At 40.6% G+C, this 12,345-nt stretch overlaps 1 protein-coding gene across 15 annotated transcripts in view; it reads left to right on the top strand.

Moving 5' to 3' along the window:
- The window catches only part of rab28 (RAB28, member RAS oncogene family), a 276,189-nt gene that overhangs the window by 109,731 nt on the left and 154,113 nt on the right, over positions 1-12,345 (top strand). For all 15 annotated transcript variants that reach the window (XR_011353966.1, XR_011353964.1, XR_011353965.1 and 12 more), the window contains one exon: positions 3,916-4,004. Coding sequence is in view for 9 of the 15 variants with exons in the window: in XM_069925999.1 (XP_069782100.1) it covers positions 3,916-4,004 (89 nt within the window). In the remaining 6 variants the exon portion in view is untranslated. The remainder of the gene's footprint in view (positions 1-3,915; positions 4,005-12,345) is intronic.

The raw sequence follows: 12,345 nt of genomic DNA, 5'->3' as shown, positions 1-12,345 counted from the left end.
ACTTGTGTATACCTGCATAAGCTTATGAAATATTGATGTTCTAATTTTAGCCTCTTGAGCAACCCTAAATTTAGTTGGTCAGTATCTCAAGATTGTAAATTGTCTACTGAAACCCCTGCTTGTCTGTTGTTGTTACTCCCATTGACCTCTCCTTGTGAACAAGTTCAAGTTTATATAATTTGATTATATATGCACAACTGAACGAAACAACATTCTTTCTCAATGCAAACACACATCAGACAGAGCACACATTTAGACAAGTGATTAATATGCAGTTACATTATATCAAAATGTTGTTAAATATAAATAGTAAAGTCTCAGCAGATTTTTATGAGCAGTTCGTCAATCATTCAGCAGTTCTCAGTGCTCATGGGAAGAAGCTGTTTCTCAGCCTGGAGGTTGTGGCTCTGATACTTCTGTATCTCTTTTCCAACGGGAGTAGCTGAAATGCTGTGTGAGGGGTGGTGGGATCCTTAATGATGTTGCCTGCCCTCTTGAGACAATGATACTGGTAGAACATGTTGATGGGGGGAGGGGTGCAGGGAGACTCTGGTGATCCTCTCGGCTGCTCTAATGTTGCTGTGGATTGACATCTGGTCCAATGCTCTGCAGCAACTGTATCCCACTGTGATGCTGCCGCCAGGATGTTCTTGATAGAGCTCCGGTAAAAAAGGTGGTGGCCAGTAGCCTTGCATGCCTCAGTCTACTGAGGAAGTGCAATCACTGTTGCGTCTTCCTGTCCATTGAGGAAATAATGTGCATCCACAATAACTCACTACTTCAGTGCTCTCTACTCTCTCCAGTACTGATCTATTAATGTGTAGTGGAGTGTAGTCATCCTCACTAATCTCCTTTGTCTTGTGCACGCTGAGACTCAGATTGTTATTCTCACACCATTTTATGAGATTTTCCACTTCCCTGTAGTACGACTCATCATGGTGTGTGTTTATACTAAGGACACCTCGCATCACCCCGCATCACCTCGCATCACCGTGATTTTTTGTCCCTCGCATCACCGCGCATTTTAGGACTACCCGAACTGTTTCTACCGAGCAATGAATACGCGGTGATGCAGGGCAATGTGAGGTGATGTGAGGAATGCGAGTTGATGCAGGGCGATGCGAGGTGACCAGGAAGGTCCAATGAGCAATTGAAAATGGCGGGTGAAAAATCGCGACTTCCGGTGAGTCACCCACGGTGTTTCCACTGTGAGGTCGTTCCTCGCATCACCCCTCAAAAGTAGGACGCCGGAGCACCTCGAATCGCCGCACATTGGCCACAACCGGAGATGTTTACAGTGTGGCCAGATTCGAGGTATCAGCGCGCTTCACCTCGCGTTACCTCGCATCACCGCGCTTTTCCCGGCTCAGTAGAAACACCCCCCAATGTTGCTGATGAGGCTGACTCTGTCAGAGTTGGATCTCATGTTGCAATTGTGGCTCAGTTGTGTGAACAGGAGCGGGCTAAGCTCACAGCCCTGAGGAATGCCACTGCTTCCTGTGGTGATACTCAATGTTGTGCTACCAACCTGGACAGACTTGTGATGCACCTTAAAATCTTTGAACAGGTCATCTGTCCATGGGCTCCTGTGGCCACATGCCATTATTTTATAATGCTCACTGTTTTGCTTCATTAAAATGCTGTAAAAATGGAAGTTTTTGCTAAGAACAAATCCCATTATTAAAATGGGAAGTCAAAGTGGATTTGCTTATTTATGAATAATTTTGTCCACAGTGCAATATAGTATGGTGCTACTGTGCACCATCTGCAGCAAGTTATGAAAATCTTAAACTGCTTCAATGGTTCATTGTATTGAAGGATATATTTATATTTAAATGCACAAAAATAGGTGGTTGAGGAGCACTCATGGCAAGAGGTAAACTTGAAAGAAGTGTGTGGTTGTTTATCATGATGTGTGTTCAGGTTTGATTGATATGAGTAAACCTTTTCTTAAAGAATCTACGGTGAAATGTGCTTTAACAGTTACTTGGATAGTATCCAGTAAATTGGACTAGCCCAATGAATGGTTTATTTCAGTCTTGTTAATGAAAAATGGCCAAAGTAATGTTTTTAGTTCAATCCTTGGCTTTTGACACTTAAGGTAAGGTTAAAAGCTGCGCCAAAAATATTTTACAAGGTTAATACTAAGTCCCAATGCGGGTTTTAAATTCAGCCCAGTATGAACTGGTCAGTGTGAAACATTTTTTTTTAAACATAATACAAATTTGTTGATTCATTTATTTCTTCCACTGCTATGATTGCAGTTTTTTTTCTATAATGTTTGGTCATGGAGAGGAGAGGAGGAGCAAATCTTGAAGCTCTCACAGAAAGACTTCCTCTGTATGGTAGATAAATGCTTTCTCTCTAATATATTGACTCTATCTGCCAAATGTAAACTGCTGCAAAATACATGGCACTAAAATTCTAAATATTGATTTTGGTTAACTATTTCAAAAATTAAACTGCTGTGAAGAAAAATATTACTAATCTGCTCATTATATACTTAATATTTTTCTAACGATAAATAAAAAATTGTTTGTTTTGGGATCAGGTTTAATTTATGACCCATAATTAGTCACTTATGAACTATTTGCAAAGTTTGAAGATGAAACTGTTGTAAAGGCAAATTGAACCTAAATTCAAAGATTTCTTGTGCTTTATTTTGTGTCTCTTTATTGGGCCATATTTCATTTGTAGATGTAAACATTTATTATAATATATAAGTAAGGAAGACACAAAATGATGATCAGTGATAGGCCGTAGAGAACAGTTTTTTGGAGTGGCGGACCATAAGCAATGGAGTACCTCAGTGTTTGGTGCAAGGACGTTTGGCTTTTGTAATATATAGATGAATGATTTGGATAAGGATGATTATGACATGGTATATAACTTCGCTGATGACACAAAAATATAGGCTATGGCTAACAATGAAGAAGTTTGCTTGGGTTTGCAATGGGATCTACATCGGATGGGGAACTGGAAAGTTAGATGCAGTTCCAATTTGGAGTATGAAGTGCTACATTTAGGTCAATTGAACTAGGGCAAGGCTTGCTCTGTTCATGGCAGGGCCCTAAAGAGTGTTAAGAAACAGAGGAACTAAGGATGTAGGTATATAGCTCTTTAAAGATGACAGCACGGGTGGACAAAATACTGAAGAGAGCATTGGTGATGCTTGCTTTCATCAGTTGGGGCATTGAATACAAGTGTTTGGATGACATGCTGAAGTTATACAAGGTTTTTGATGAGGCCACATTTTGAATATTGTATGCAATTTTGGTGGCCTAGCTATAGGAAGGATATTATAATATTGGAAAGGGTTCAGAGGTTTACAAAATTGTTGCCAGGATTAGGGAAGATGAGTTATGAGAGAATTGAAAAGCAAGACCTGTTTTCTTCAGAATGTAGGAGGTTCAAAGGGATCTTATTGAGCTCTATAAAATCGTGAGGGGCATAGTTAAGGAAAATATTATCAGTTAGTTTCCCAGAGTGGGAGAATCTAAGATGAAAAGGCTTGATTATAAGGAGAGGTTGAGATTTAGAAGGGATGTGAGGGGAGAGTTTTTCACTCAGAAGGTGATGGGCATTTGGAACAAGCTGCCAAAATAATGGAGGCAGATACCTTGGATTCCTTTTAAAAACACTTGAATAATTGCATCAATCCCTTCCCATCTTTGAGAGGGGATACAATGTTGGGGTATGGGCCCAATGTGGCAAATGGTACTGAAGCAAGAAGGCACTTTTTTTGTCACTGATAAGTGGGCCTGTAGGCCTGTTTCTGTCAAGTGGGTCTCTAATGGTCTTCTATTTTAGCACTATTACACCATAAGGTAAAAACCCTAATCATTTTCATGCATTTTCTGAAATCTTACTTCTCCTAGTTTATGTCTAATTGGACTTCTGTCTCTCCTTTCACAGGTAATTTAAATGTTACACTGCAAGTCTGGGATATTGGAGGACAAACCATAGGAGGAAAGATGTTGGACAAATACATCTATGGAGCTCAGGTCAGAGCTTCTACATTTTTAATATCCCTATGAATTAAAGTATCCCAGTGATATTTTGATTATAAGACATGAGAATAGATAAATGATAAACCCTTTATTGGAAGAAATGTTTTTAAAGGTTTGAGTTTGCTTATGTATACAGTGACTGGATTAGGAAGGAATATTAAAGTATTGCAAAGGCTTGGTGACATTAGATTGATGAAATTATTGGAGGAACTCATAAATTGATCAGTTTCAAGAATATACCCTACATGTGTTATGGTTATAGCTGCGTGTGCAAGAAAAAACATTTCCTTCCATTTGTAAAGGTAATTACATTTAATTACATGTTTATCATGATGCTTGTATGGATGCATTCTTGGGTTGTAGTTTCATTTTAGATATTCCTGGTTCTGTTATTTTTGTTCTTCAGTTTGCAGTGGACCAGGATTAACCTGTTTAATGAGTACTAATAGCAGAATGAAGAATTGGTTGAGCTTTAATGCTACAGATCAGTGGTTCTCAAACTTTTTCTTTCCACCCACATACCACTTTAAGTAATCCCAATGCCATCGGTGCTCTGTGATTAGTAAGGGATTGCTTAAGGTGGGATGTGAGTGGGAAGGGAAGGTGGAGAATCACTGCTCTAGGCCCAATTGTTACTGAAATATGTTGCTTGAGAATAATTGTCATTGGCCCATTTCCCTTGGAATTATGAAACTGTGCACATATCGAGTCAATTAGGTACGATTAAAACAGTTGTTTTCAAACTTTTTCTTTCCACCCACATACCACTTTAAGTAATCCCAATGCCATCGGTGCTCTGTGATTAGTAAGGGATTGCTTAAGGTGGGATGTGAGTGGGAAGGGAAGGTGGAGAATCACTGCTCTAGACCCAATTGTTACTGAAATATGTTGCTTGAGAATAATTGTCATTGGCCCATTTCCCTTGGAATTATGAAACTGTGCACATATCGAGTCAATTAGGTACGATTAAAACAGTGGTTTTCAAACTTTTTCTTTCCACTCACATATCACCTTAAGCAATCTCTTACTAATCACAGAGCACCTATGGCAGAAGGAATACTTAAAGTGGTATGTGAGTGGAAAGGAAAAGGTTGAGAACCACTGCTCTAGGCTGATATTATAATAATTCTGACTCTTCTAAAGGCCAAATGCATATCCAGTTTTGAGTTGGAAGATTCATCCCATTGAGAATGCTGTCATGCTGTCATAATGAGATGGAGGATGTAATCGATGTAAAGATGCGAGTTTGTAATTTCAATACTGTAATTGCCAGTACTTCTGCAACATGTGAGAATTCAGATAAAGTAGTTGCTCATGGTGGAGGAGTACATAATTTGGCAAGTAAATTCAATGCAGACAAGAATGAAACACACAGCCTTGCATATTTGCAGTGAAAATATTAGTTAAACAATCAAATCTAATGACTTCAATAGAGGAATTCTTTCAGCAAATTTTTACTTGTAGTCTGAGAAATCTTCAGTGTGATTGGCTGCACAGCAAACTTGATGATATGAATAACATAACATAACATAACATAACAATTACAGCATGGAAACAGGCCATTAGGCCCTTCTAGTCCGCACCGAACCAAACACCCCTTTCTAATCCCACCTCCCTGCACAATGCCCATAACCCTCCATCTTCTTCTCATCCATATACCTGTCCAACCTTTTCTTAAATAATACAATTGACTCCGCCGCCACTATTTCTCCCGGAAGATCATTCCACACAGCTACCACTCTCTGAGTAAAGAAGTTCCCCCTCATGTTACCTCTAAACCTCTGCCCCTTAATTCTTAACTCATGTCCTCTTGTTTTAAACTTTCCTCCTCTTAACGGAAATAGTCTATCCACATCCATTCTGTCTATCCCTTTCATAATCTTAAATACTTCTATCAAATCCCCTCTCAACCTTCTACGCTCCAAAGAATAAAGACCCAATCTGTCCAATCTCTCCCCATACTCCAGATGCTTAAACCCAGGCAACATTCTGGTAAACCTTCTCTGCACTCTCTCCACTCTGTTTATATCCTTCCTATAATTAGGCGAGCAGAACTGCACACAGAACTCCAAATTAGGCTGCACCAACGTCTTATACAATCTCAACATCACCTCCCAACTCCTATATTCCATGCAATGATTGATAAAGGCCAGCATACTAAAAGCCTTCTTCACCACCCTATTCACGTGAGTTTCTACCTTCAGGGAACGATGTACCGTCACTCTGAAATCTTTCTGCTCTTCTGTATTCCTCAATGCTCTCCCATTTACCACATATGTCCTATTCTGATTCTTCTTACCAAAATGAAGCACCTCACACTTATCAGCATTAAATTCCATCTGCCATTTTTCAGCCCACTTTTCTAAGCAGCCCAAATCCCTCTGCCATCCTTGAAAACCTTCTTCATTATCCACTATTCCACCTATCTTAGTATCGTCTGCATATTTACTAATCCAATTCACCACCCCATCATCTAGATCATTAATGTATATAACGAACAACAATGGGCCCAATACAGATCCTTGAGGCACACCACTGGTCACCGGCCTCCAACCTGACAGACAATTATCCACTACCACTCTCTGGCCTCTCCCTTTCAGCCAATGTTCAATCCATTTGACTATCTCAAAATTTATACCTAAAGACTGCACCTTCCTAACTAACCTTCCATGTGGTACCTTATCGAAGGCCTTACTGAAGTCCATATAGACAACATCCACTGCGCTACCCTCATCCACATTCCTAGTCACCTCTTCAAAAAATTCAATCAGATTGGTCAAACATGACCTTCCTCCCACAAATCCATAAGTACTATCTCTAAGAATTTTCTCCATTAATTTACCTACCACAGACGTCAAACTTACAGGCCGATAGTTGCCAGGCTTCCTCCTCGAACCCTTTTTAAATAACGGAACCACATGCGCAATGCGCCAATCCTCCGGCACTATCCCCATATCTAATGACATTTGAAAAATTACCGCCAGAGCCTCTGCTATTTCCTCCTTCACTTCTCTCAATGTCCTGGGGAAGATCCCGTCTGGTCCCGGAGACTTATCCACCTTTATATTCTTCAAAAGCCTTAAAACTACACCTTTTGTAATCTCTATATTCCCCATATTTACCCAATTTGCTTTTTTTATCCCACATCTCCCAATATCCTTCTCCTTAGTGAATACCGATTTGTGTTTTAGTAGCAGAAATCATACGTGATAGGCAGACATTGGTTTTTGCAGCAGGTTTCCTCTAGATCCCTGTCATCATTGTCCCTGACTGTTTTCAGGAAAATCCAGATCATTAAGTAGAATAAATAAAAGCTATATTATTAAAATTATTAAGACCGCGATTGAACTGATTTTGTCGCTAAATTGAGGTGACTGTATTGTGCGTTTTAGTGACAAAATCAGTTCAATCACAGTTGATGAATTCAAGTTAGATATTTCATTATAATCTCTGCTTTTTCATTTTGTGTTGCAATCTCAAGATCACTTTTTTTAAAAACTCTGAATTTACAATTGCAAATTGGATGTAAAATTGTTTAAAAAGGCTCTAAAGTTTGTTTAACAACATTTATTTGTCAGTTGCTTCATAATAATTAACAACTTGTGGTCAAACTGACTGTAATAGCTTGTAATGAAGCAACTCTGATTGAGCTGTTCATGCATTATGCATTTCCATAAATGCTCTGTTTTGTTGTCATTAGACTGACAGTTCACAATTCACTATCAGTGGTTAACATTAGATCAGAGGTTAAAAAATAATTGGACCTGATAACAATTAAACAGTACAATGATTTAAATCTGATAAAACAGTCTGAGATTTAATAATAGTACCAATTTACACAATTTGAGAAATGCTTTCATTGAGTTTATTTTCTGAAACCAGATGTGGATTTGGCCTCAAACAGCTGCTCCCAATCTATTTTCTCTAGCAGGAGCCTGGTACTATTGTACTTAACCTTCATTTAGTTTTGCACTTTTGCATGGGGAGTGATCTTATCCTCATTCATAACTATCTTAAAACTTGGGAAATTATAATCACTGTTCCCACAATGGAAACTTTGACTTGGCCAGGCACATTCTACAATACAAGGTCTAGTATGAATCCATCCCAAGTAGGACTATCTATATATTGTTTCAAGAAGCCCTTTGAGATGCCCCCAACAAATCTTTCCCCATCTAAGTTCCTGGTGTTCAGAGAGTCACAGTTGATATCAGAGAAATTACAAACACTCACTTCAATAACCCTGTTGTTTTTGCATCTTTCAATCATCTGCCTGCTTTAGCTCTCATTCAGAGAGTATGCTTTACCCTGAATTTCACAAAAAGATGGTTGGCCACAAGAGCTGCTTTCAAAGGCTTTATTAGTGATTGCCCCTTTCTTATTCTTGTGTTTGACCCATATTGCCTGGCTGAATGACCCCTCCTGGTTGTCTTCTTTTAAGCTGGTCTGACATTCTGCCTAATTAGGAATGCAATTCCCCTACCTCTTTCACATCTGTTTGTAACATCAGAAATATCTCTACCCTAGTTGAGCTACCAGTCCTCCCCCTCTCTAAATCAAATTCTTGTAATGCTGACAAAATCATTGCCTCATGTACTGATCCAGGGTCTAAGAACACCTGCCTTTTTCTTAATACTGCTTGCATTAAAATAATCACACTTATTCCTGCTTTGTTCATTATTCTAGCCTGGCTTATTTTTTCTTTTAGACTTGTTTGAATGAACCTCTGCCTTATCCTCAATCATTCTGCTTCTGTACTACTGCTCTGTTAAGAACCCAACATAACAAGCAGCAACAGGCAATGAACCAGTGTTTAATTTTAAAACACTAATTTTATTTCTAACTCTTAAACTATAGTCTTAACTTTTAAACTATCCTTAACACTAAATCTATCCCCAGCTATGCGCAGGTGTCTAGTGCATGTATATGTGATATACCCAAACCATTACAGTCCAGGCCAAAATCTAGACAGTTACTTCAAAGTTCAGTCTTTTAGATTCAGTGTTGAAGCGTAAGCATTTAAAATTTGATGCCCAGAATTAATGTTGAACTGATGGGAAGACTGGAGTTGTGGTTGCTACAGACTCATGAATTCTTCTTGCGTTGCGTTTGAAGAAATATCAATCCACATGAGCTCCTGGTCCTTGTAGGCAAGGCTCAAACTGGGCAACCTCCATGAAGCTTCCAAGATCCTGGCATCGGTCTCTCCAAGTAACAAGTGACCTCCACTGTTAGTCATAATCAAAATGAAGCACTTTGCTTCCCAAAAAAGACCCTCCTGGTGCATGCAGGTCAATCCACTGAATAGGCCCAGTCATTCAGAGAGTATGCTTTACCCTGAATTTCACAAAAAGATGGTTGGCCACAAGAGCTGCTTTCAAAGAGCTGTTTCCTCTCCACCAGTCTGCATGGTTCTCCTTTGCATAATTACAATGTCTGCAAATGTATCAAATTCTGGAACAGACTGTGACAAGCCTTCCATCTTCCAATGTATCGAATTATCACTGGGCTGTGACTAATGATGTGCTTGTTACTTGTGTGAAATGTTAACTGTGATCATTCAGTCCCTCCTGTCTATACTATCCATTACAAGGCTTTTTCAGGTGCATTCTACGGTAAGAATGCGCCTGAAGAAGCAGAAGCAGCCCTTTAAATTGCCGTTCAGGTGGCAGCGTTTAAAGCGCAACGCTGGCCACCTGAAGAACACAGCTGTGTAGGATGTGGCTCTGAGCACAGTCTGGCTCCTGCCCAGTGTCAGGTGTGATCAGCAGCCTGACCCTTTAACATCTGCTTTCAGCCAGCTGCATTCAGGTGGCTGGGAGAGCCACTGAGCTGAACTGATTATCCCTCTCGGAGGAGGGTTACGTACCTCGCCTCAAGAGCGCTTCTTGCACATTCAGGTGGCCTCAAAACAGTTGCATATTGCCTAAACATGTGGGGCAATTGGCCACCTGAAGATGCCTTTTGTGATAATCCCATTTTACTAAAATGGGAGCTCGTAATAGCTTTGATTTATCACCTCCCAGCCTCATTAGCTTAAACCCTCCTGAATTGCATTATTCTCTGAGGATACATAGAACATAGAACAATACAGTACAGAACAGGCTCTTCAGCCCTCGATGTTGGCTGACCCATATTTTCCTTCCTAAAAAAATACTGAACCCTCCCTACCCCATAACTCTCTATTTTTCTTTCATCCATATGTCTGTCTAAGAGTTTCTTAAATGCCTCCAATGTTTCATCCTCCACCACCATCCCCAGGCAAGGCATTGCAGGCACACACAACTCTCTGTGTAAAAATCTTACCCCTGATGCCACCCCTAAATTTCCCTCTCTGGTGTTGGCTGATCATGCCCTGGGAAACAGGTGCTGGTAGTCCACCCTATCTATGCCTCTCATAATCTTGTAGACCTCTACCAAGTCTCCTTTCATCCTTCTACGCTCCAAAGAGAAAAGTCCCAGCTCTGCTAACCTTGCCTCGTAAGACTGGTTTCCCAATTCAGGAAACATTCTGGCAAATCTCTTCTGCACCCACTCCATAGCTTCTATATCCTTCCTATAATGAGGTGACCAGAACTGAACACAGTACTTTAACTGTGGTCTTACTGACCTTGAGGGATGTAAAAATTTGAACCTCAAGGTCCTTCTGTTCATCCACACGCTTAAGTAACCGACCATTAACCCTGTACTCAGCCTTCTGGTTTGTCCTTCCAAAATGAATCACCTTACACTTATCTGGATTGAAATTCATCTGCCATTTTTCTGCCTAACTCTGCATCCTGTCTATAATCTTCAACATCCTTCAGCTGCATCCACAACTCCTTAACCTTTGTGTCATGTACAAACTTACTGACCCATCCTTCCACCTCTTCATCCAGGTCATTTATAAAAATCACAAAGAGCAGGGGTTCTTGTGGCTCTCCACTAGTCCTTGACCTTCAGACAGAATACTTCCCTTCCACTACTACTCTCTGCTTTCTTCCTACAAGCCAATTTTTTAACCACATGGCCACTGATCCTGTGCCTCCTGACTCTTTGGATGAGTCTCTCATGGGGACATTGTCAAATGCCTTGCTCAAATCCATGTAGACCACATCTACGGCCCTACCCTCATTAATTTATTTTGTTACCTCCTCAAAAAACTCAATTAGACTCATGAGGCACGACCTTCCCTTCACAAAGTCAAGCTGATTATCCTTGAGTAGTCTGTAATAGATCCTATCCTTAAGAATTCTCTCCATTAGTTTGCACACCACTGATGTAAGACTCACTGGTCTATCATTCCTAGGATTTTCCCTATTAGCTGTTTTAAACAAGGATATTGATGCCTCTCCATTTTAGATATAACCTACCCTTCATGAACAGATCCCAAATACCCTGGAAGATATCCCAATGATCCAGGTATCCAAAGACTTCCCTTCTACATCACTTCTTCAGTTATTCATTCAACTTCACTATCTTCTTATTTCTGGCCTTACTATCATGTGGCACAGGTCCTAGTTGTTAACTTTCTGCCTAACTCCTTAAATTCTCGATGCAGAACCCTTTTTTGCTTATGTCAGATACCAGTATGGACTATGATGTCTGGAATCTCATCATCCCCTTTCAGAATGGCCTGCACCCCCTCGGAAGCATCCTGGATGCGGGCACCTGGAAAGCAACATACTTAGCATTGCTTCTTGTCTTAATTTTAACCTTCCCAGCTGAACAACAGAGATAGCAGTGTGCCACTGTTCTGGCTTCTGTCGTTGCTTTCTCTGAGAAGCCATACCCATCAAAAGTATCCAAAACCAGTATACCTGTTAAAGATGGGAACAGCTACAGTGGACTCCTGCATGATTTGCCTTTCTCTCCTAGCAGTCATCAGGTGTTTTTGTACCAAGCCACCGCTTCGAGCCGTCTCCATCCGTGGAGAAAAATTTGAACGTACCTTTTCATGGAGCACTCTCCACCGTTTTTATGAAAAATGGCGCCTTGTAGCATCCTCCAGAGTATAGGGAGATGGGACGAGTGGTGCTGTAGCGCCATCCATCGCCATCTGTCGCCATGAGGTCTAACATGTGTGTCAAGCAATGGCCATCTTAATTACCCATAATTTTTCACACAGCTGGAACCATTTTGGGAAACGCAGAGCAGTCCAGCTGTGTGGGGGATTATGAGTAACAAAGATGGCCATTGATCCTTCTTACATCTCTTTTGCCCAGCGCTGCCTCACTGGCATGCCAAGCATGGCTTTTCACTCCCCTTTTGCATCCATCAGACTCCCCAGCTCTGCTACTCCATCTCCACTCTGTACTCCTTCCTCCCACGCTGTGGAGGTCCCTTCGCCCTCTGG

The sequence above is a fragment of the Narcine bancroftii genome, chromosome 3 (genome assembly GCF_036971445.1).
Source record: "Narcine bancroftii isolate sNarBan1 chromosome 3, sNarBan1.hap1, whole genome shotgun sequence".
In the NCBI taxonomy this organism is placed as follows: Eukaryota; Metazoa; Chordata; class Chondrichthyes; order Torpediniformes; family Narcinidae; genus Narcine; species Narcine bancroftii.
The sequence above is the reverse complement of the archived record's forward strand: the minus strand, read 5'-3'. Positions and strand labels throughout refer to the sequence as shown.